General features: G+C 42.4%; 1 protein-coding gene across 2 annotated transcripts; it reads right to left on the minus strand.

The window, feature by feature from the left end:
- Window positions 1-15,134: 15,134 nt before the first annotated feature.
- LOC308299219 (CD5 antigen-like) lies at window positions 15,135-24,072 on the minus strand. Of its 2 annotated transcripts, XM_080742949.1 has the most exons (10): window positions 23,961-24,072; window positions 21,870-21,893; window positions 21,464-21,757; window positions 19,724-20,029; window positions 19,317-19,613; window positions 18,755-19,060; window positions 18,230-18,529; window positions 16,045-16,302; window positions 15,847-15,923; window positions 15,135-15,728 (listed from the first exon to the last, which is right to left on the minus strand). In XM_080742949.1, the coding sequence occupies exons 1-9, from the start codon at window positions 24,004-24,006 to the stop codon at window positions 15,850-15,852; spliced, it is 1,905 nt and encodes a 634-aa protein (XP_080599075.1). In that variant the 5' UTR covers window positions 24,007-24,072; the 3' UTR covers window positions 15,135-15,728; window positions 15,847-15,849. The 2 variants fall into 2 exon arrangements, with proteins under 2 accessions (XP_080599075.1, XP_080599076.1); XM_080742950.1 differs by lacking the exons at window positions 21,464-21,757; window positions 21,870-21,893 and having other exon boundaries at window positions 23,961-24,045.
- Window positions 24,073-25,509: the final 1,437 nt, after the last annotated feature.

The following is a 25,509-nucleotide window of genomic DNA, read 5'->3' on the forward strand; positions in this document are numbered from 1 at the left end:
ACACCATCACAACCAGCCAGTGACGACCAGCTCCTCTCTTCAAATTGTTCTGAATCTGACATCAACAAAGAGAGTGATGGCTGGGAGGAGACCAGGGAAGATCAGTCCAGTTTAAACAAATTAAACTCGAAGCTGTTCCAGGACCTGAAATCATCAAAGCAAACTCCATCCATGAGGACCCGGACAGGAAAGAAAAGCTGGAGTTGCACAGAGTGTGGCAAAGTCTTTGCTTACATTAGTCAACTGAAAATACACATGATTACGCATACAGGTCTAAAACCCGTTAGCTGTACTTTGTGTGGGAAAGGTTGCAGTCACTTGTGTAACCTGAGAAAACACCTTGTTAGGCATGCAGGAGAGAAACCCATTATTTGTACAGAATGTGGCAGATTCTGTCGTTCCTTGAATGATCTGAAAAAACACATGAAGAAACATACATGTGAAAAACCCTTTATTTGCTGTCAATGCAGCCAAGTCTTTGATGACAGGAGCCTCCTGAAAGAACACATGAGCTCTCATAGAGATGAAAAATACTTAACTTGCACTGAGTGTGGCAGAGGCTTTAGTGGAAATGGTGATCTGAAGCGACACATGTGTTGCCATACAGGTTCAGAAAACCTGACTAGTACAGTTAATAGCAAAGGCTTCGGTTTGAAACCAGAATATCTTCAGATTAACGAGGAACAGGAGGAGGAGCTACTTCAAGGACCGGAGGAGACTGCCGGGTCAACGTTGACATCACTAGCAGTGAAATGTGAAGATGATGATGATGGAAACAGAGACACAGAGCCTCTAACCAGCACCTCAACTGAACCCATGGAAACACAAGCTGATGTAGAGGACTGTGTACCTTCATCAGAACCAGCTAGTGACAACCATCTCCTCTCTCCAAATTGTTCTGAATCTGACATCTCTGAAGACGGTGACCTGAAACGACACAAGAGGGTTCGTCAATGTAAAAAAGGCTTTGCTTGTGCCGAGTGTAGCCGAGTGTTTAGTTACAGAAGCCATCTGAACGATCACATGATGAACACTCATAAAAGTGAAAAACCCTTTAACTGTACGGAGTGTGGTAAAGGTTGGACTTCAATTCATCATCTGAATGCACACATGAGGACTCATACAGGTGAAAGTGTTTTTACCTGTACGGAGTGTGGGAAAGGATGTATCACAGTGAGTCACCTGAGACAACACCTGGTTACTCATGCAGGTGGGAACCCCATGAGTTGTACAGACTGTGGCAAACGCTTTGTTAAACTGATTGATCTGAAACGACACATGAGGGTTCATACATGTGTAAAACCATTTATATGTTGTAAGTGCAGACACGTCTTTGATCACAGGAGCCTCCTGAAAGAACACGTGAGCTCTCATAGAGATGGAAAATGCTGTACTTGTATTGAATGTGGCAGAGGCTTTAGTGGAATGGGTTTTCTGAAGCGACACATGTGGACTCATAAAGGTTCAAAAACATTGACTGGTGCAGTTGATAGCAAAGGCTTTGGTTTGGAACCAGAACCTCTACAGATTAAAGAGGAACAGGAGGAGGAGCTAGTCCAAAGACAGTTTACAGTTTACAGTTTAGGCATTTAGCAGACGCTTTTAATCCAAAGCGATTTACAAAAAAGCAGATAATACAATACAATATAATCACTATAATAAACAAGGTAACATGTTGTTTTTGCCCTGGGGCTTTTAGCGAGGGTTCTGTCAGCATCCCTGTGTTGGCTTTGGTTGCTTTGAAGGTCAGCATCAGTGTTTTGTATTCAGTGCGGGCCGCAACCGGGAGCCAGTGGAGGCTCCGGAGAAGGGGAGAGACATGTGAGAACTTAGGCTGGTTGAAGACCAGTCATGCCGGGAGACCAGTGAGGAGAGAGTTACAATAGTCAAGTTTTGACATGACAGATGTCTGGATGAGGAGCTGGGCTGCCTCCTGGGTGAGGAAAGGTCTGATTTTACGGATGTTATAGAGTGTGAACCTATAGGACCGGGTGACTGATGCAATGTGTGCCTTGAATGATAGCTGGCAGTCCAGGACCACACCAAGGTTTCTAGCAGTTGGAACCAAAGTCACCAATGCATTATCTATGGAAATAGTGAGATCTTGCATGGGGCAAGACTTAGCTGGGAAGAAGAGAAGCTCCGTCTTGTCTGGGTTCAGCTTGAGGTGGTGGGCTGATATCCACTGTGAGATGTCGGCCAGACATGCAGCAGCAAAGACCAGAGGAGGCTGCTGGGTCAACGTTGACATCACTAGCAGTGAAAAGTGAAGATGATGACGATGGAAACAGAGAGACAGAGGCTCTAGCCAGCATCTCAACTGAACACAACTATGCCGCTAAAATGTGGCACGTCCTACCGAAACGTAGGTGTGTAGATCCTCTCTGAAAAGTCACAGGTGGCTGCTACTATCCTTATCCTTGTGTCATTCAATTTATGAGTTTCTTGGGCTAAAACAGCCCCCGTTTTTTTCCCAAGGAATGTTTTTTTGTGAAGAACAAATGCTTGTAATGCATTCAGAATAATTAAAAACACCTAGTTAGATACCTCACGTCCCACTTAAAGATTTGTTTTGTGAGTTTTTTCTTTTCCCTTTATAGTATAGTGTATAGTAAGTGAAAGAGACCCAAACTTACCCTAGCTGTCAAAGATTCTCTAAAAAATTATTGACCCAGGGCCCTCGCGGGGGCATGTACTTAAACAGTGTGACTGAGGCCTCTATTGAGTCGACACTGTTTGATTGTGTCATTTGTATAACCTTGCAATTGCTTCTTTTTTGTTTTTGGTTTGTTTTCTCGTATTGCTTTTCTTTATGTCATGTGCTTTATAAATAAAGTTTGAGTTGAGCTGAGCTGATCTACAAGCTAAAAATAAAAACATGAATCCTTTTTATTACTTTTAATTAGACGTTTTCTCTATTCATATAATTCTCTCAGCTGTCAGGATATAGTCTGTATTATCATGTGCACTAAACAAAAAACATCCACACACACAATTAATGAATGGGTCTAGTGAGTTAAAATTGACTTTTATTCATTAATCTGAACTAAATTGATAAAATGTTTCTGTGTGATTTAAGGAAGTATCGAAATTACCCAATCAAGTGAATTATAGAGATTTTTATTTTCTAATGGCACTGCAGGTCAAGACCTATACAGTGTACATCATTCCCAACAATTACCCCACAAGCAACGCAATAGATGTAACGTATAAGTATCGAATCATGCATTATCAACTAAATATTAATATACGATGTAGCAACATTGAATTATGCATTGCTATCAACTTAATATATGTAGTAACATTGAATTATCTAAAAAATAAATACAATTTCAAAATAAATAAAAATGTATTGATTGATTGATTTAAGAATTTATTAGAAGTTTGCTATAGGAAATAGTACAGATCCTAGTAAGCTTTACAGCTTATTGAGCGTGCAATACCGTTGAGTGACCAGAGAGGTGCTCTTGAACAGCCTTGAAATTTCTATGTACGCATGCACACACACACATCATCAAACATATAATTTTCCGAATGTCTGTCTGAGTGTCTGTCTGTCTGAGTGTCTGTCACAGCGTTTCTCCTCGGTGGCTGGAGCAATTGATCTGAATCCGCATCACCATTAGCATATGAACACACCTGACATAACTGTGAAGCCCGTTTGTCACTTTCACAAATCGTATGCTGTATATTAGCATTTTTATCATGTATCTTTTCTGCATCTAGCATGAGGCATATCTATTCTGCATTTAGCATGAGGCAACATTTTTAACCAAAATCTTTGCTTCTGTTGCTCTCTATAGCCATTAAACCAAACGGCTATTTCTTACATTGATGCTCCTACATATTATCATGCAAGCACCAGTTAAAGTTACTTTCCATCCCTCATATACTGTGTGCACAGTGCACACGCCCCATAGACAGGATCAATTTTCAGAAAATCAGAAACCCGAAGGCATTTTGCGAATATTTATTATATACAACTGTTCTAGGGATATTAAGGGATGCTGAAAAAAATTGAGAAATCCAACATGGCGGCCACTGCAAGGATGAAATCTATTTAAGTGCAAATCTTTTTGACTAAACAAGGTAGAAACTTGAACTAAATGTGTTTTTCTAGGTTAGCCTACATGGGGAATTTGAAATTCTATCCTGATTTTAGCTCAGATATGAATAATTGGCTAAAGTGCATATTACAGGTGAATCGTTCACTTGCGGATACAAGCACCAAAATTGGCACACATACTCCTTAGGCATTGCTCTTTTCAGAAAACCATCTGGCCAAAAAAAAAATCAAGATGGCGGCCAATTTTCATGATGGCCGCCATTGAATATACAGTAATCTTGCATTCCGCAATAAAATCCCATAGACTTGTCCTATTTGAATGATTTTGGTGTCAAATCATACATTTATCACTATGTAGAATCCAAATTTGGACCCATGGACTTACTCAATGGCTTCCTTGTACCATATATCAGTCCCGGAATCTTAATATTCTGCTAAATTAGAGGTTTGTGTTATGTCTGACTCGGGTAAAATAGGTCGTAGTGTATATCTTAGTATTGTTAGAGGTTTATAGTGTGTATGTTTGTGTGTGTGTGTGTGTGTGTGTGTGTGTGTGTGTGTGTGTGTGTGTGTGTGTGTGTGGGGGGGGGGGGGGGGGGTCATGTAGTAATGTAGTAACTCAACAGAGCGGATTTCAATGCACAGCAGGTTTTCAGGTCTTCATCATCCACTACAGGTGGGTAATGGCTGAGTTTGCTGAAGACACCGGAAGCCTCATCACAAACATTCCAGGTTTGCCACGCAGACTTCTTCCCCTTTCTGCGGAATGCTGAAACAACATCGCAGCCAGTGAAGGCATGGAAGAAGAGCATCCCTTTGCTCTTTTCTGCAAGAGTGCAACACAAGTCATGAACAGGAATCCACTTTAAGTTCTATCTTTGGCCAAAGGCAACCCACAACTGCTGCAGACCGAGCTCCTGAAGTGCCTGCAGAACACTGACTGTGATGACAACAACATCTGTGTCGTTGGCTTTGACCATGATGACCTGCTTCTGGCCTGCTTCTGTGGCATGCCTGGCATGCACAAAGATCTGTGTGTCCGCTTCTTCGTGACTGCATGGTGCCACCCCAGCCAGATTGATAGTGCTGTTGCTGAGAGCATCTTCTTTCTTGGTCACAATGACCACATTACTAGGCCATCTAGTCTGAAAGCTGAAACTAGATTGAAGCGTGGACGTGGGGTGAGACGCAGGGTGACAGGCTTGGGCAAAATTCCTTCAAAATGGCAAAACTTTATGAGAGAAAATGACAACAAAGCTGAGCTATTCAACTTTCTGGCTGATAAGATAGCATGTGTGGGCTCACCAAATGTGGTCATTGTGACCAAGGAAGAAGATGCTCTCAGCAACTGCACTATCAATCTGGCTGGGGTGGCACCATGCAGTCACGAAGAAGCGGACACACGGATCTTTGTGCATGCCAGGCATGCCACAGAAGCAGGCAGCAAGGTCATCATGGTCAAAGCCAACGACACAGATGTTGTTGTCATCGCAGTCAGTGTTCTGCAGGCACTTCAGGAGCTTTGTCTGCAGCAGTTGTGGGTTGCCTTTGGCCAAAGACAGAACTTAAAGTGGATTCCTGTTCATGACCTGTGTTGCATTCTTGCAGAAAAGAGCAAAGGGATGCTCTTCTTCCATGCCTTCACTGGCTGCGATGTTGTTTCAGCATTCCGCGGAAAAGGGGAAGAAGTCTGCGTGGCAAACCTGGAATGTTTGTGATGAGGCTTCCGGTGTCTTCAGCAAACTCAGCCATTACCCACCTGTAGTGGATGATGAAGACCTGAAAACCTTGGAGAAGTTTGTGGTCATGATGTACGACCGATCCAGCACAGCTGAAGGTGTCAATGATGTGAGGTTGGACTTGTTTGCTCGGAAGCAGAGGCCATACGAAGCCATTCCTCCAACGCAAGCAGCACTGAAGCAACATGTGAAGCGCGCTTCCTATCAAGCGGCCTGCATCTGGAGTCAGTCAACAGTATGTCAACCAGAAATGCAGACTCCTGACAACTGGTACTGGACCAAGAAAGGAGATCTGTGGCAGATTGATTGGACTGAGCTCCCACCCATTGCAGAGAGTTGCCAGCAGCTGACCAAGTGTGGATGCAAGTTGGAATGCTGCAGTCGATGCAAATGCTACCGCTTTGGTCTGACCTGCACGGCACTGTGCAGCTGCAGGTGCGAGGTTTAGAAGCGTTGTAGTCTAGGCCTACTATACTATTGTACTACACTGCCTAGGCCCTAGATAGAAAAAACGTAAAAAAAAACTACCTCCTGCCTCGACGGGATCATCACCTTATCGTGGTGAGGCAGTTTGCGTGTCTCCATGACCCCCAGAGCTATGTCGGCAGGAGTCTTGTACTCCTGGCAGGGTTACCCAAGTCGAAAAGGTCGAAGAATAGAGACTAGACAAAGGGTGATCCCACGGCACTATTATATCTACCATGCATTTTAGCCGCGTCAGCCGCTGTGCATTGAAATCCGCTCTGTTGAGTTACTACATTACCCCCCCCCCCCCCCCCACACACACACACACACACACACACACACACACACACACACACACACACACACACACACACACACACACACACACACACACATACACACTATAAACCTCTAACAATACTAAGATATACACTACCACCCATTTTACCCGAGTCAGACATAAAACAAACCTCTAATTTAGCAGAATATTAGGATTCCGGGACTGATATATGGTACAAGGAAGCCAGTGAGTAAGTCCATGGGTCCAAATTTGGATTCTACATAGTGAAAAATGTATGATTTGACACCAAGATCATTCAAATAGGACAGGTCTATGGTATTTTATTGCGGAATGCAAGATTACTGTATATTCAATGGCGGCCAGCTTGAAAAATGGCCGCCATCTTGAAATTTTATTTGGCCAGATGGTTTTATGAAAAGAGCAATCCCTAAGGAGTATGTGTGCCAATTTTGGTGCTTGTATCCGCAAGTGAACGATTATTTCTGTTATCTGCCCGGCTACTTGAAACTCATACATGTGTAGCAGAAATGGTTCGTTATTGATGCAATATTCGTCAAACAGAAAGAAAAGCAGGATGAACCATGGTTTTATTCATCAAAACTTGATTTAGATTTTTCTATCATCATATTTCTATCATCATATATGCCAATTATATATGTATAGTCCTTAATATGAAGGTAGGCTAAATTAATTTAGCCTATTTGCAGTCATCAATATTTCAAGCAGATGTCATAGGTAGCTTGCAGCTGCATGCATCCAATTCCACTTTTCCTGAATAGAATAGAATGGATTATAATATAATATAATAGTATTTTACCATATCAATAAAAGTAAATGTACATGGGAATACTTCTTACTGTAATCCTTACTGTGGGAGCTTATTCACACAGTCTTCCTCAGTGTTCCGGCAAGTGTTGAGTTTTTTGCATTTGCATGCTTCCATACATGCCATATGACTCTTTCTGGATAGAATGGATAGTTTATAGCCAGCACAAGTACATCAGGGTAGGGTTCATCAATCTGTTAACATCTAAGAGTCTAGAGTATGCAGTCTAGTCGGCTAGTATTCTCTAAAATTACCAAATTCCATTAGTACAATCTATTATACATACATACCTGCAGCTGCAGTGTTGGCTGAGGCACTCCTTTGTACACCCACATGAAGTGAACTCCCTGCAGGCTTTGGGCATAGGTGGCAGAGAGAGTAGCCGTGGCACTAACTGGCCTTCCTTGATCATCCATCCCATTTCCTCCACTGGAGGAACATTGGGGTGTGGCAGGTGAGCTTGATTCCATATAGTTGCTTGATAGTGTGCACGCATGATATGGAACCTCACAGCATCTGTGGTTGGTGGCAGAGTATCTTGGGGACGACCTTTGCAGAATAACTTTACTTGTGCTTTGTTGCATGAATCAACGTCAGGCACACCATAGATCTTACAAATGAATGTTTCTGATGTTGTCACGATATCTTCTGTGAAAGTGCCCTTCCCAAGGCCAGCAAGATCAGTGTGATCCGTGGCCGCTGAACTGAGACACACTGTCACATTCAGTAATTGCATGGAAGGCAAGGAGTGTGTCCAGTTGATCCTCAGTCAGTATCCTGTGAATTTCATGCACTGGGAAAAACTTTGGGTCCTTCGATGTCCCAGCTTTCATGTAGACATAGGTACATCTGATCTGATCTTGAAGTCTCCTCCCTGAGTGCTGACCACGAGGAAGCTGATGCACGACTGATACACGACTGATACACAATACAAGCTGATACACGACTGATCCTTCACTGTATCCATGCACCGATGGAAATAGTAGTCGTGTCAGCATGCACGTGACACAGACGTGCTTCTACTACTGCTTGCTCACTTTGACAAAATCAGATGTACCTACGTCTACATGAAAGCTGGGACATCAAAGGACCCAAAGTCTTTCCCAGTGCATGAAATTCACAGGATACTGTCTGAGGATCAACTGGACACACTCCTTGCCTTCCATGCCCTTACTGAATGTGACAGTGTGTCTCAGTTCAGCGGCCACGGAAAGAAGACAGCCTGGCAGGTGTTCGAACAACATCACACTGATCTTGCTGGCCTTGGGAAGGGCCCTTTCACAGAAGATATCGTGACATCATCAGAAAGATTCATTTGTAAGATCTATGGTGTGCCTGACGTTGATTCATGCAACAAAGCAAGAGTAAAGTTATTCTGCAAAGGTCGTCCCCAAGAGACTGCCACCAACCACAGATGCTGTGAGGTTCCATATCATGCGTGCACACTATCAAGCAACTATATGGAATCAAGCTCACCTGCCACACCCCGATCTTCCTCCAGTGGAGGAAATGGGATGGATGATCAAGGAAGGCCAGTTAGTGCCACGGCTACTCTGTCTGCCACCTATGCCCAAAGCCTGCAGGGAGTTCACTTCATGTGGGTGTACAAAGGAGTGCCTCAGCCAACGCTGCAGCTGCAGGTATGTATGTATGATTGATATATGAATATATGATTGTACTAATGGGATTTGGTCATTTTAGAGAATACTAGCCGACTAGACTGCATACTCTAGTCTAGACTCTTAGATGTTGACAGATTGATGAACCCTGCCCTGATGTACTTGGTGCTGGCTATAAACGTATCCCCTTCTCTTCTATTCTATCCAGAAAGAGTCATATGGCATGTATGGAAGCATGCAACTGCAAAAAACTCAAAACTTGCCGGAACACTGAGGAAGACTGTGAATAAGTTGCCACAGTAAAGATTACAGTAAAAGGTATTCCCATGTACATTTACTTTTATTGATATGGTAAAATACTATTATATTATATTATAATCTATTATATTCTATTCAGGAAAAGTGGAATTGGAGGCATGCAGCTACTAGATACCTATGACATCTGCTCGAAATATTGATGACTGCAAATAGGCTAAATTAATGTAGCCTACCTTCATATTAAGGACTATATATTTGCATATATGACTTGTTGTTGACAAATTTTTTCTGGTGACTCATACTACCCTCCTAATATGTGAGCAGGCCATGTTTTTTCAATAACTGTTTTCATGTATTTTTAATAATTATTTGGGAAAATGGAATAAATTAAATACCAAAAATAATTATTAAAAATAAATGAAAAAAGTTATTGAAAAAACACGGCCTGCTCACATATTAGGAGGGTAGTATGAGTCACCAGAAAAAATAATGGGTGTTTTTAATGAATCTATCATGGTTAAAATGGAGTTTGAAGTTACAATGTGTGTGTGTGGGGAGAGGCCCTGGGCCTGGAGGGCCTGGTAACATTTACATCAAATATCTAAATATTGAATCAAGCAAATTAAAAACTGTTCAGGGTGTTCATAAAAGCCTGATTAGACGATACAATGACCAAAAGTTTTTTGAAAGTGTTATATCCCTTTAAGGACTCTTAATCAAGTCTTATGACACAACCCTCACGTCTGTACGACAAACGGTTCATGAGATATAGAGGCACTTCCTGTTTGGCAAAGGGCACTTCCTGTTTGGCGATTAAGGTCAAGGACTCTTAATCAAGTCATATGACGCCACCCACGCGTGTGTACGACAAACGGTTCATGAGATATAGAGGCACTTCCTGTTTGGCGAAGGGCACTTCCTGTTTGGTGATTAAGGTCAAGGACTCTTAATCAAGTCATATGACGCCACCCACACATCTGTACGACAAACGGTTCATGAGATATAGGGCACTTCCTGTTTGGCGAAGGGCACTTTCTGTTTGGTGAAGGAAGCACCAATTAAGGTTAAGGACTCTTAATCAAGTCTTATGACCCAACCCACGGGTCTGTACGACAAACGGTTCATGAGATATAGAGGCACTTCCTGTTTGACGAGGGTACTTAATGTATGGCGAAGGAAGCACCAATTAAAGTCAAGGACTCTTAATCAAGTCTTATGACACAACCCACGCGCCTGTACGACAAACGGTTCATGAGATATAGAGGCACTTCCTGTTTGGTGAAGGTCACTTCCTGTTTGGTGAAGGAAACACCAATTAAGGTTAAAGGGATATTACACTTTCAAAGTCATTTTATCGTCTAATCAGGCTTGTATGAACACCCTGAACAGTTTTTAATTTGCTTGATTCAATATTTAGATATTTGATGTAAATGTTACCAGGCCCGACACGCCCAGGCCCTCTCCACACACACACCCATTGTAACTTCAAACTCCATTTTAACCATGATAGATTCATTAAAAACACCCGTTGTTTTTTCTGTTGACTCATACTACCCTCCTAATACGTGAGCAGGCCGTGTTTTTTCGATAACTTTTTTCATTAATTTTTAATAATTATTTGGGAAAATGAAAAATATTTAATACAAAAATGGATTATTAAAAATAAATGAAAAAAGTTATCGAAAAAACACGGCCTGCTCACGTATTAGGAGGGTAGTTTGAGTCACCAGAAAAAATAATGGTTGTTTTTAATGAATTTATCACGGTTAAAATGGAGTTTGAAGTTACAATGGGTGTGTGTGGGGAGAGGGCCTGGGCGTGTCGGGCCTGGTAACATTTACATCAAATATCTAAATATTGAATCAAGCAAATTAAAAACTGTTCAGGGTGTTCATAAAAGCCTGATTAGACGATAAAATGACTTTGAAAGTGTAATATCCTTTTAAGGACTCTTAATCAAGTCTTATGACCCAACCCACGGGTCTGTACGACAAACGGTTCATGAGATATAGAGGCACTTCCTGTTTGACTAGGGGTACTAATGTATGGCGAAGGAAGCACCAATTAAGGTCAAGGACTCTTAATCAAGTCATATGACGCCACCCACGCGTCTGTACGACAAACGGTTCATGAGATATAGAGGCACTTCCTGTTTGGTGAAGGTCACTTCCTGTTTGGTGAAGGAAGCACCAATTAAGGTTAAGGACTCTTAATCAAGTATTATGACACAACCCACGCGTCTGTACGACAAACGGTTCATGAGATATAGAGGCACTTCCTGTTTGGCGAGGGGTACTTCCTGTTTGGCGAAGGAAACACCAATTAACACATGGGCGGCCAAGGTTTATAACATTTATAGCTGTTGCTGGTGCCACCATTGACTTACGTTATGTTTTGATGAGCCCCGCAAGCTTCGTGCGTGTACACGTGCGTGTCCAGAGAAGATTGAGGAGGTACTCCATTTGTTTACAAACGCTCGCGAAACTCGCGGTAAAAAAATCGCGGTAAATTCGCGGTAAAGTGTCGCCGTGAAAACAATCAGCTCTCTGCCTCCATGGGGCTGTTTTTACCTCATTCTCAGATAAAGCCGTTCTTATGTTTCAAAGTAGAATCTAAAGCCATGTAAAATCCTTCCGTGTGGGGAGAGACAGGGGGCTTCCTGCCCTGGCTGGGTGACGTAATGGATTCAGGGCATGCAAAGGGAAGCTGCGGTCTCGAAAAGTTAACTATTTGTTGACTCGTCCCTCGACGATATAACTTCCTGTGGCAGGGTGACATCTAGTGGCCATAACTCGTCCCTGAACGAGTTTGGCTCCCCAAGTGTTAAGGTCAAGGACTCTTAATCAAGTCATATGACGCCACCCACGGGTCTGTATGACAAACTGTTCATGAGATATAGAGGCACTTCCTGTTTGGCAAAGGACACTTCCTGTTTGGCGATTAAGGTCAAGGACTCTTAATCAAGTTATATGACGCCACCCACGCGTCTGTACGACAAATGGTTCATGAGCTATAGAGGCACTTCCTCTTTGGCGAAGGGCACTTTCTGTTTGGCGAAGGAAGCACCAATTAAGGTTAATTATTCTTAATCAAGTCATATGACGACACCCACACGTCTGTACGACAAACGGTTAATGAAATATAGAGACACTTCCTGTTTGGCGAAGGGCACTTCCTGTTTGGTGATTAAGGTCAAGGACTCTTAATCAAGTCATGACGCCACCCACGCGTCTGTACGACAAACGGTTTATGAGATATAGGGCACTTCCTGTTTGGCAAAGGGCTCTTCCTGTTTGGTGAAGGAAGCACCAATTAAGGTTAAGGACTCTTAATCAAGTCTTATGACACAACCCACGGGTCTGTACGACAAACGGTTCATGAGATATAGAGGCACTTCCTGTTTGGCGAGGGGTACTTCCTGTATGGCGAAGGAAGCATCAATTAAAGTCAAGGACTCTTAATCAAGTCATATGACGCCACCCACACGTCTGTACGACAAACGGTTCATGAGATATAGAGGCACTTCATGTTTGGTGAAGGGCACTTCCTGTTTGGTGAAGGTAGCACCAATTAAGGTTAACGACTCTTAATCAAGTCATATGACGCCACCCACGCGTCTGTACGACAAACGGTTCATGAGATATAGAGGCACTTCCTGTTTGGCGAAGAGCACTTCCTGTTTGGCGAAGGAAGCACCAATTAAAAGAGTATTTCACCCCCAAAATTACTTTTTGTTTCTATTGATTAGTCACGCCATGGAGACTAGAGTTTTGTCACATTCCTAAGATAAAAATTTGATTCGAGTAAATTTACCCCCATTGATTCCGGATGGGGACCCGTTTCGAAACGGGTCCCCATCCGGAACGAATGGAGGTAAATTTATTGTTGTCACATTTTTGTCTTAGGAAGTCATTTTGGGGGTGAACTACTCCTTTAAGGTTAAGGACTCTTAATCAAGTCCAGTGCGGTGGTGGCTGAATTTACTAGCGGCCGTCCGAGGTACTTTGGCACTCGCCCTCTCTCGAAAAATGCTTTACCTGCCCTGATTGTGGTAACGTATTTTTTAACATGAGATGCCTGAAGCAACACTTGAGGACTTATACAGGTTCAAAAACCTTGACTAGTGCAGTTAATAGCAAAGGCTTTGGTTTGGAACCAGAACCTCTACAGATTAAAGAGGAACAGGAGGAGCTACTTCAAAGACCAGATGAGGATGCTGGGTCAACGTTGACATCACTAGCAGTGAAAAGTGAAGATGATGACGATGGAAGCGGAGAGACTGAGGCTCTAGCCAGCATCTCAACTGAACACAACTATGCCGCTAAAATGTGGCACGTCCTACCGAAACGATCCTCTCCTTTAAAACCGCTCTGAGAAGTCACAGGTGGCTGCTACTAGAAACTGGTAGTGTGGAAAAAAGACTAGTCTATTATTACCTCCTACTGTGAATACTTTACGTTTTATGACTGTTTGTTTTTTTCTTCTTTTCTTTGCATGGTACTGTTTCATTTGTCTGTCATTCAATGTCATGAGTTTAAAAGGACCCAAATTGAAACAAGCCAAAAGGCTTTCTTTGTGGTGTTTATCCTTTTAGTTCCCATATTGTGTACCAGTACCAGCTTCGACTGCTCTCTTCGCATTCAATCGGACTTTTTCACCATTTATCAGACGTTTGAATGCAGAGAGTATCCACGGGGTATCCACGGAGTATCCACGGGGTATCCTGTTTCCGTGCACTTTGATGTACGCATGCGCCGATATCTGTCGCCTCGAATATTATATTCCCCTCACGGGAATCGAACCCAAGCCGTGGGTTTGTTGCATCCGTTCTCTACTGACTGAGCTAATGAACGGATGATGTGACTCCTTTTTTGTGCATTTATCTTTGACGTGGATAGTGGGGTAGACGTGCAGTGGGGTAAACGTGGATAGTGAGGGACTGAATATTTACTATTCTGTCCATAACGGCACATATCTCGGTAACGCGGCTGAGTGGGATTGGTCGCCGTTCCCACCGCTCGTCGCGGCAACTCGGCTCGCTAGCGCTCGCCTCGGTGGCGACTCACGGGGATCATCGGCGCCCAATACCGCGTTGCTCCGTCGGGGTCTGTGGCGTGGAGCGTTACACCGGGGAACAGAGAATCCAGGGCATCTAGTTCGATGCTGGAATTCAGCTCAGGTTTTATTATTGTGTACCTCTGAGGTTGACCACTAGATGTCGACATTTCACTACCAATCAAGCCACTGTTTCATTGTTTTTTTCTCAACCATCCACTGTGAGATACCGGGATACCCAGTATCCGGTATCTACGGATACCTCTGCATTGAAGCGTCTGAAAACACGTGAGAATTTCGCATTAAGTGTGTTGATATCATCCGAAACAGGTGGTGCCAGTGAACTTTACTGTCTTGCAAACTTCTAATAAAATCTTCTCTCTATCAATCAAAGAAAGAATTTTATGTAATCTCATTCAAATCATCATTCACTGACTCACTGTCCTATATGACAGTGCAGATCAGTTCACGGGTCCTGCAGGGTGAAGATGCCATGTGACCTCCAGGGGGCAGCAGAGCATTACCCAACAGCAGATATTGTACTGTTTGCAGCTTCCACAGGACATATCAAGATAGTGCACAGCCCTCTGCACTCCTTTAAATTATGTTCGTCAGGGAACACAGGTTTGGAGTTCTGCACACAGAAAAATCAGTTGTTTTCGCCATCTTGCTATTAAAACAATGAATTGCCACCCTATGTAGTACAGTTTTCAGTGCAAATTTTAAACATGGCCGCCAGTTGAATATGAACTAAGTTGATAAAATGTTTCTGTGTGATTTATATTATCAAAATGACTCAATCAAGTGAATTTTATAGATTTTATTTTTTCGAATGGCACTTAACAGCAGGCCAAGACCTATACAGTGTACAACATTCCCAACAATTACCCCACAAGCAACGCAATAGATGTAGGCTAGTAACGTACAAGTATCAAAGTATGCATTAATAAACTAAATATACTATAACATTGAATTATGCATTACTGTCATCTTAATGTAACATTGAATTATGCGTTACTATCAACTTAATATCTGTAGTAGTGAATTATGCATTACTATCGTCTTAATATATGTAGTAACGTTGAATTATGCATTACTATCATCTTTATATCTATAGTAACAACTATCAGGTGAACTTTAACCTGTCTTAAAACATGCTTGCTTATCACCGATCACCCAAATAGAGGTCTGGTTCTCATCATTAGTGAAGTCATGATCAACACGATCATTAGACGTGGAGGCGGTGTAGTCGTCATAATTGTAATCGTATTCAACATAATCCAGTCCACAAATCTGTGGACACCTGGCTTGTTGCTCGTACAGGAGGCCCCCAGCTCACCAAACCAGCCACGTAGTGAATCCCATCCTGTTCACACATCAGAGGACCACCTGAATCACCCTGTAGAAACAACCAGTTGAATACAGAGTAATTATGAAGATTATAATACAACCAGCATTTATAGATAGAATATGTATTTGCAGTTTATTGATGTATGAAGGCCATTAATACAGCATACAATTTATTTCCTTTCCTTCCTTCCTTTGACAACATCTCCTGGTGGACCTTCTGCCAAAAGCATGTTCTTAGGATCATCTGTTGGAGAAACATTTCTGTCACTTTAAAAGCCCTCTTTATGACTCAAAAACTAAACACGCTTCAACAAATGATGCTGTTGTGTTACTGAACAAGAACCTAAGAAGTCTATTCCGCTTACACTGAACATTTAGAGAGAGTGGTGGTGATCTCTGTGATACATGTCTGTGTGTCCGCTGACAGACGTACTCTCCAGAATCGGCAGGAGTCACATTGTCCTTCACCAGCTGAGGACCAGTGGAGATGTATCTGGTGTCTCTGTACCAGGTGTAGATGTCTCCTCGTCGGTTGGCATCACTGCTGCAGGTCAGAGTCACGTTGCTGCCCTCAACAACTTCTCCTGGTGGATCCACTGATACTGAAGGCTTTTCTGGAGGTTCTGTGGAGGAATAAAGATTGATGCTGTAGTGTACAATAAATCAAGGGTCTTCAACAGGGAGTCCGGGACCCCTTGGGGGTCCTCAGAGTTACTACAGGGGGTCCTCCAAATCTTTGTGTGATATAAAAATGTATTAGCCAGTTGAACCCTAGTGTCCATATATAGAACTTTAGAGGAATGCCGATCTACAAGCTCACAACGCCTCACAGCGCAAGGCGTTGTGAGCTTGTAGATCTGTTATTTTCAGCAAAGAGGTTTGGTATAGAGGGGAAACAGAGCAGACTAAGTACAGAGTGAAAGATCAAGCTTATTGAGTATCGACGGTTCAGTGGGTTAAATATCTGAAACCACATGTCATGAATCCAAAATACACTGATGATTGTGCTATCAAACAATGAAACTATATGGAATCTAATAATCTATGAACATGTTGTGGGGGACCCTGCTTCATCTCTCATTCACCTAAGGCATACATGGGCTACTGGCGGCCCGGGGGCCATATGCGGCCCCCACCTTCATTTAATGCGGCCCTCAGGTTAATATCGGAATACTATAATAATATATAATTGATTTCAGCTGTTACAATTCCAAACATGCAAACATGACCGCTTTCATTATGTCAGTCTATATTAGTAGCTTAATGACTAGTAATAGTCTTTTATGTCCAATGCATATGTATTTAAATTCATACAGTTAACATAAGAACATATAAATGCATTTGAAATTAAATAAAAAATTTACTTTTCAGGATTCCAATTGAAGAATAGCGAAAAATAATGTAGGATTCCAATTCAAAAATAGCAAAAATAGCCGATCTACAAGCTCAAAATGCGTCGCACTGCGGCTATTTTTTGCTATTTTTGACTGTATGCATTGTGGCCCTCTGGTGTAAGTGTGAAAATATAGTGGCCCTCTCCATCATGAAAGTTGCCCACCCCTGACCTAAGGGGTCGTTGGCCTGAAAACATTGAAGACCCCTGCACTACATTTACTGCAGTATTTATAAGGAATAGGTGACAGTATTACTCTCTAGGAATGAACAATAACAATTCATTAATTTTAGGGTTTTGATTGCTTTAAGTATTCATTAGAAGTTTTGCATAGGAAAGGGTACAGTGTCATGACAGTATAGTCACTTTACTGTCTTGCAGCTTATTTCTATTGAGATAGATAGAACAGAGTACTACGCAGTAGACATCTGTCACGTCTGCACAGCGGACTTGGGACATTGACTGTCCGCTTTATGTTTTGTATTATATGATATTTCTGACAACTGTCCGTATTGGTTTTGGAATTATTAGGACTGTATCTCTGTTCACCACGTTATGTATAGTCTGATATTCTGTACACTGTTGTGAAATGTTTCTCCATTCAGTAAAATCCGCATTTGTCTAGATTACTGTTCTGTTTGGTTTTCTGTTACTGTTTTTGCCTTAGTGCCCTGTATCTTATTTTGTAGTATTCTGTGTCTTCCTGTCAGTCCCTGTAGTTCTGTTTACCAGCCTTGTCTCACCTCCCTTTGATTAGTTATGTTCTCCTCCTGGTTCCTGTTTTGCCCCAGCCAATCCTGGGGATGCCAGCCTTCCTCTCTTAGTATATGACAGCTTTTTCATATGTAAATAATTGATCATTTCAGGAGCAACACACGTGTGCACAAACACACACACACACACACACACACACACACACACACACACACACACACACACACACACACACACACACACACACACACACACACACACACGCACACACGCGCACACACTCTCTCTCACACACACACACACACACACACACACACACACACACACACACACACACACACACACACACACACACACACACACACACACACACACACACACACACAGGGTAGAGAGAGAGAGAGAGAGACAGAGAGACAGGGGCAGACAGTATAGTTTGTTACCTGAACAGATCAGCTCCAGACTGAAGATGGAAGGCCAAGGCTCCGTTACTCCACACTCCTTTAATGAAGACGCAGATCCAACACAGTTCGATGTAATCGTCCATGCAGGTTGTTCTGTGGAACCAGATCTCTGTACTGTAGAAACATGAGAGCCACAGCCCAGCTGTCTACACACTACAGATGATTTCATCTGGTTCCAGTCATCAGTCCATTCCACTGTTCTCCATTCTCCCAGGTATTTCATCTCCAATCTACCAGTACAGTGACTGGCTCCTCCCACCAACCTGACATCATCAGGCTCTGTACACAGACAATAGAATAAATATTAAGAACTCTCGTGTCTCTATTCTAGGGTTAACTGCAGAAATAGACGATCTGTAAGCTCACAACTCGTCACAATACAAGCTTGTAGACAGGTGCGCTGGAAGTACTAATTCCAAGGGTGGGCTGAACGTGGGAGACACGCACACGCAAGGGGGGGGGGGGGTTAAGGCTAATATCAATAAAGTGTAGGTTGTCTTTTACCTGAGCAGGTGAGTCGAACAGTCTTATTAGGTGAGCAGGTGTTTCTAGTTGGGTCTGAGGTTCTACAGTCCAGGAGAACAGACTCGTTGCCTTCACACTGGAACTCTTTGGTCCACATGGGAACCTTCAATTCTCCATAGAGAGCCCCCTGGAGGACTGAAGGAGCCCCACAGCCCAGCTCCCTACAGACCACCTCTGCATCCTGCTGGTCAAAGTCACCTTCACACACTGAGAGCCACGACTGATCAGACTTCACCTCCACTATGCCTGAACACCAACCAGACCCATTCACCAACCTCACTGACTCTGGAGAGAGAAAGAGAGAGAGAGACTAGTGAAAATGACAATTTAATTACTTTTTAATACCTTTTTTAATAAAAGACTATTAATGGCTAGTAGACTAGACTGGCCGTGGACCCCCATCTCAAAATATGTTGTTCCAGGGACCCCCAGAAGCAAAGATCTTAGTTAAAAATGTTCATTATACTTTTGGGTCTATTTTGCATCTAGCTTAAGACATACAACCAGTATAGATTCGTGTCATTGTTGAAGTCATTGTTACCTGAACAGATCAGCTCCAGACTGGAGTAGGAATTTTGAGAGACCATTAATCCACACTCCCTTAATGAAGATTCGGATCCAACACAGTCAAATATAATCAACCATGCAGGTTGAGCGGTAGAACCATGTCTCCTCTCTGTAGGACCAACAGAGCCACAGCCCAGCTGTCTACACACTACAGATGATGACTGCTGGTTCCAGTTTTCATGATCCACTGTTCTCCATTCTCCCAGGTGTTTCATCTCCAGTCTACCAGTACAGTGACTGGTTCCTCCCACCAACCTGACATCATCAGGCTCTGTACACAGACAATAGAATAAACATTAAAGGAGTAGTTCACCCCCAAAATTACTTTTTTCAATTGATTAAACTAATACTCAACAAAGTAAAGTGTAGGTTGTCTTTTACCTGAGCAGGTGAGTCGAACAATCTTATCAGGTGAGCAGGTGTTTCTAGTTGAGTCTGAGGTTCTACAGTCCGGGAGAACAGACTTGTTGCCTTCACACTGGAACTCTTTGGTCCACATGGGAGTCTTCACTTCTCCATAGAGCGCCCCCTGGAGGACTGAAGGAGCCCCACAGCCCAGCTCCCTACACACCACCTCTGCATCCTGCTGGTCAAAGTCACCTTCACACACTGAGAGCCACGACTGATCAGACTTCACCTCCACTATGCCTGAACACCAACCAGACCCATTCACCAACCTCACTGACTCTGGAGAGAGAGGGAGAGAGAGAGATTTTTCTATTTTATTTAAAAAATACCTTTATTTGGGGCACCTGGAGGCCTAGTGGACTAGGCGCATACCATATAGGCATTGCCATTTCGTCATCAATGCCAGTCGGCATCGCCGGTTCGATTCCCGATCCGGGCGACCTTTGCCACATGTCACTCCCTGTCTCTCCCCCATTTCCTGTCAGTCAAAGGCAAAAAGCCCCCCCAAAAATATTTTTTTTTACTTATTGCACGATTTACATCAACAGTAACCAAACAAATACACAGACCTCACAGACTTTTCTTAGCATACTTAGAGTATTTTGGACCAAATACAAAGAATTCTGAAGAAAAATACTCACCCAACCCCATCCCACGCCCTGACTAGGATCAATGTGTGCTATGTGTCTGTTTGTAGCTATCGCTCCATGTACTATCCTCCACTGGAGGTCAGCTGCTCGTTTTTCAACAGGCAGCTTGTACAGGACCCGCCAGCATCCTTTTGGGGACGTATCTGGGCCAAAAAAAAAAAACCTCCTCGACACTTTCATCCATTCCAAGGATCGTACGTGGCACACTTTGACACAGATCTGGTATGCTGCCCTTTTTCCCCATCTCCTCGAACTCACCAAGCTGTGGAAGTGCAAAAGAGAGGAAGTTCTCCTTCCACTCTCCTACAGCAGGACCAACAGTCAGAGATGGGAACCTGTACTCCCCTTCCTCATCGCAATGATGTGAAGGATTACAGTTACTTTACCAGTACTCCCCTTCCTCAACTTAAAGGTACAGGGCAGTCGCACTTCCAGTGCTGCCCAGACCAGAAAAGGTTCACCAGCAACTTCTGAACTTCCTCCATCTGTCCCCTTGGGGGAGGCACACCACCAGTCTGTGCCACAGTGTCAGGCAATCAAATTATTGGCAACCAGAACTCGTCCCCTATATGACAACTGCGGTCCCTCTCCACTTCCCTGACCTGCAAAGCCTCACTCTTAGCCCAGTTTACTTTAGCAGATGAGGCCTTTTCATACAGTGCTTAACTGTCTACTAGGACCTGTACATCGGCCTGGTTTTCTATAAATATGTTCACATTGTCAGCATAAGCTGTCACTGTTAAAAGAGGACTCGACTGCATCCCTGTTAGTGAAAGTCCCTTGGACCTTCCCCCACAGTCTACTAATTACCGTTTCGATAGCTGAACTGTAGAGCTGTCCTGAAAGCGGGCGTCCTTGCCTTATCCCTCTCTGCACTGAGATGGATCGACTAAGCCCCCTCTCACTTTAACGATGCTAGTTGCCCCCACTAGCCATGAGCTGAAACCCTCCCCAAAACCAAAAGCCTTGAAAACAGAAAATAAATAACTGTGGTCCAATTTATCAAAGGCTTTTTTCTTGATCGAGCGATAGGACGCCTAGGTCCAAATCATAAATATCGCACCTGAACAGATCAGCTCCAGACTTCCGGAGGAAGTATAAGACACTATTTCTCCACACTCCTTAAGTGAAGACTCAAATCCAACACAGTCAGATCTAATCCACCATGTAGGTTGACGTTTTGAAACGGATCTCCTCTCTGTCCAAACAACAGAGCCACAGCCCAGCTCTCTACATGCTACAGATGATTTCTTCTGGTTCCAGCGAGGATACACTGTTCTCCATTGTCCCTGGTGTTTCACCTCCAGTCTACCAGTACAGTGACTGGTTCCTCCCACCAACCTGACATCACCAGACTCTGTACACAGACAATAGAATAAACAGTTAAATTATGTAATATGGTTTTGATTAGAAGAAAAAAATCTAGGTTAAAATGTATAATATGTATTTGTTTATTGATGTTTGTTTACCTGTTGTGTGGAGAGCCTGGAGAGCTGAAGAGAAACATGATCACATTAATGAGTCTGAGTGAAACCAGTGGTGGAAGTACTTGAGTGAAAGTATCAATACCACAATGTAGAAATACTCTATTACAAGTAAAAGTATCAATACCACAATGTAGAAATACTCGGTTACAAAAGTAAAAGAGAAAAAGAAAATGTGGGGTGAACTACTTCTTTTTTCTTACTTACATTTAAAAAAGAAAGAACAAACAAACAAACATAGCCAATCCACAATCTACAAGCTCAAAACACCTCACGATGCAACACATTGTGAGCTTACATCAGCTATTCTCATCACTTTTGTGAGACTCTTGTCAAGCATCATGTCATTTTAGCTTCTAGCTAAAAGCAGATGAACAAGCTCACAGTGTGTCACTTTGTGCTGCACTGTGAGCTTGTACATCTGCTATTTTGCACTTTGTTGAAATTGTGCCAACTACTTATTTAGAAGGAATTGTTATAATCCGTCTCAGGTCTTAATAATTGGTTAATTGAAAAAGAAAAGAAAAGGAAAGAAAACATCTGACAACAATGATACAGTACAGTTTTATATTTAATTAACAACAGGGTTCACACTTGGTTTCAATCAATCAATCAATCAAACTTTTTCAATCAATCAAACAAACAATACTGTAATAATGAAATACTCTGTTGCAAGTAAAAGTCTGGAATTCTAAATGTACTTGAGTAAAAGTACTTAAGTAAGTGAAAATAGCAGATGTACAAGCTTAAAACGAAGCAACTTCCGATCTAAAACAACAACCGATCTAAAAGCTCAAAACGCCTCATGCTACAGAGCATGGTGAGTTTGTAGATCAGCTATTTTCGGCAAGGAGGTTTGGTGTAGAGGGAAAAGAGAGCAGACTAAGTAATGGGCGAAAGGTCAAGTTTACTAAGTATTGAGGTTTAAGTGGTTAAATGTCTGAATACATTTACTGTTACTGAACAAACACTATATAGCAATGATTACTATCACAAGTTGTTTAACACTGTTACTGAACAAACTCTATAGCAATTGATGATCTATAGCCGTTAATTTCTTTACAGTAACACTACTAGCCCCCATAAGTCACACCTGCCCATGAAAGATTGTGGTGCATCTTGGGAATGTGCTTATTGTGCTTAAAAAGACATATTTAGCCACTTGCATGCATGCCCCCAACCACTGAAATCAAGCTTGCTAAAATGGGTGAAAAGATAGAAAGCATTAAATGAAAACATTTTCACAATCATCTTTTCTTTTCTCTAATTACATTATTACAATCTAAAATATGAACCCTTTGTTGTAAAAAAAGTTCTCCTTTAACTGGGATTTAAACAAGATCTGCATCTGGCTCAAGACAACAGACTTTCAATTCCCTTTGGTAAAATACTCAACAGCAATGATTACTATCACAATATAGAGCTAACATTGTTACTGAACAAACAATCTATGGTTATCAAACACCTTTTGTCTCAGGTCCCCCGTAAATAACTTTTTCACCCACGACACCCCTGAATTACATTGTTACTTTATAGCACCTTATGTCATATTAACAGTACATGAATATGTACATCTTTAACCATAAGATACAGTATGTGTGATGAGGAGAACTTCAGAGAATATAGGTTTCCATAAGGACAGATTGAAAATGATTGTTATACATGGCGTTTAACCACTTAAACCCCAGCATCCCAATTCTGGGGGGAACATACACCAAATAGTATTGAACAACGTAGAGACAAATAAAATGTACTGGAGCTATCCACTGCTCTGCACGTTTTGTGTTCATTGTTTTGCAGGAGCATTACATTCACACACACTCGCACATATTCATACACCGATGGCAGAGGAAAACCATGCAAGGCACCAATCTTGCTCAAGGAGTCTTGCTCAAGGACTCTTCGATATTAACTCAGGGCCAGGGGTAGCCCGGATCCGAACTGGGAACCCTTTGGGACCCCCTTTGTGCTTTAATGACGGTTTCTCTACTCCTGAGCTATGCCGCCCCGGTATCACGGTGTTGTCATCATCCAGTGTCACAGGGTATCAGGAGGAGTATTATTAGATCTACTCACCATGAAGGAGCGAAGAGGCCACAGTCATCCACAGAATCGTCTTCATCCTGCTGTGAAGATTCACTTCACTTCACTGTCTGCTCAGTCTGACGCTACACAGATATAAAACCTTCGGCCACTGTACTATGACACTGGGTCCTGATACGCCCCCTAAATAGCCTTCCCGAACAACGGATCAATAATTAATGGTTAACTTTGAGTAAGAGCAACAAATCACACTTTGATCAAATCACACAAAAACATGCTGATATAAATATTACATGAAGACATACTGATCAGGTTGATGTGATAATTTAGGTGACCTGACATCCTATAGTTTGTATAGTTTCAATGTAAAGATTATACGTGTTTTAATATTAGACTGTTTAGACTGCAGGTAATGTTTGTAAAAGACGTCTTGCAGATCGACTCCTACTGACTGTCCAAACCTCACGTAGAGACAAAGATAAAGACATAAAGAGCAAAAAATAAAATGTCAACATAAAAAGTTGGCACAGGATTCAACATGGAAGCAGGGAGATTAGTCTATATTAGAGAAAGGTAAAGGGAGGTTTTGTAGGCCTAACATGGACAGGTGATTTATAAGAAGGTTTTTCAGACGTGATTTAAAGGATATCGATGCTGTCTGGCAGAAACCTCTTATCTCCTCCATATTTTAACTTTTTGTGTTTTTCATATTAATGTCATAGACTTGAACATTGTAGCGCATCACACAAAAGCATCAAAAGTAGCAGATCTACAAGCTCAAAGCGTGGAGCGAGTCAAGATGTTTTTGAACTTGTAGATCTGTTACTTTTGTTATTTTTAGCTAACTGATCCTAGTAGTAGTGGGGGTCGCTGCTTCATTTCTCATGTATACAAAATGTAGTGGGGGTCCCTGCTGCATCTCTCTTTCTCATCTATGTAGTGCATGGGGGTCCCGGCTTCATCTCTCTCTAATCTATACCATATGTAGTGGGGGTCCCTGCTTCATCTCTTTCTCATCTATACAATATGTAGTGGGGGTCCCTTCATCTCTCCCTCATCTATACAATATCCTGCTTCATCTCTCTCATCTACTGTATACAATATGTAGTGGGGGTCCCTTCATCTCTCTCTCATCTATACAATATCCTGCTTCATCTCTCATCTATACAATATGTAGTGGGGGTCCCTTCATCTCTCTCTCATCTATACAATATCCTGCTTCATCTCTCATCTATACAATATGTAGTGGGGGTCCCTGCTTCATATCATATTAGATTGTGTCAGTAAAGCATTTTGTTGTGAACATTGACCATCAGAATGGATGTTTGTTTTTCTGCACCAGCTAGTGTTTACTCAGTGCTCTGGACTCTGAGCTACTGGTCAATACAATTTTCCCATGTTTGTTCTATCTGGGTTTCATGAATGCCAGGAGAATGTTACTGGTCTGAAAGCCTGTTACTGTAAGTCTGGTGGACGAGCTAGTAATGGTGGTCTCCCGGTTCTTTTCTCCACTGAAGAGAAATGATAACATTACAACATACAATGACATTTTAGAATAATGATAACATTACAACATACAATG

This window comes from Nannobrachium achirus (assembly GCF_963921795.1).
Source record: "Nannobrachium achirus genome assembly, chromosome: 15".
NCBI classification, from domain to species: Eukaryota; Metazoa; Chordata; class Actinopteri; order Myctophiformes; family Myctophidae; genus Nannobrachium; species Nannobrachium achirus.

Bases quoted from the DNA above. Each gene is read 5' to 3' on its own strand.
- LOC308299219 (XM_080742949.1), bottom strand. From the start codon at position 24,006: ATGAAGACGATTCTGTGGATGACTGTGGCCTCTTCGCTCCTTCATG. The intron at 21,894-23,960 runs GTGAGTAGATCT...GTTTCTCTTCAG, and splicing joins GGCCTCTTCGCTCCTTCATG to CTCTCCAGGCTCTCCACACA. The intron at 19,614-19,723 runs GTAAAAGACAAC...GTCTGTGTACAG, and splicing joins TGTTCGACTCACCTGCTCAG to AGCCTGATGATGTCAGGTTG.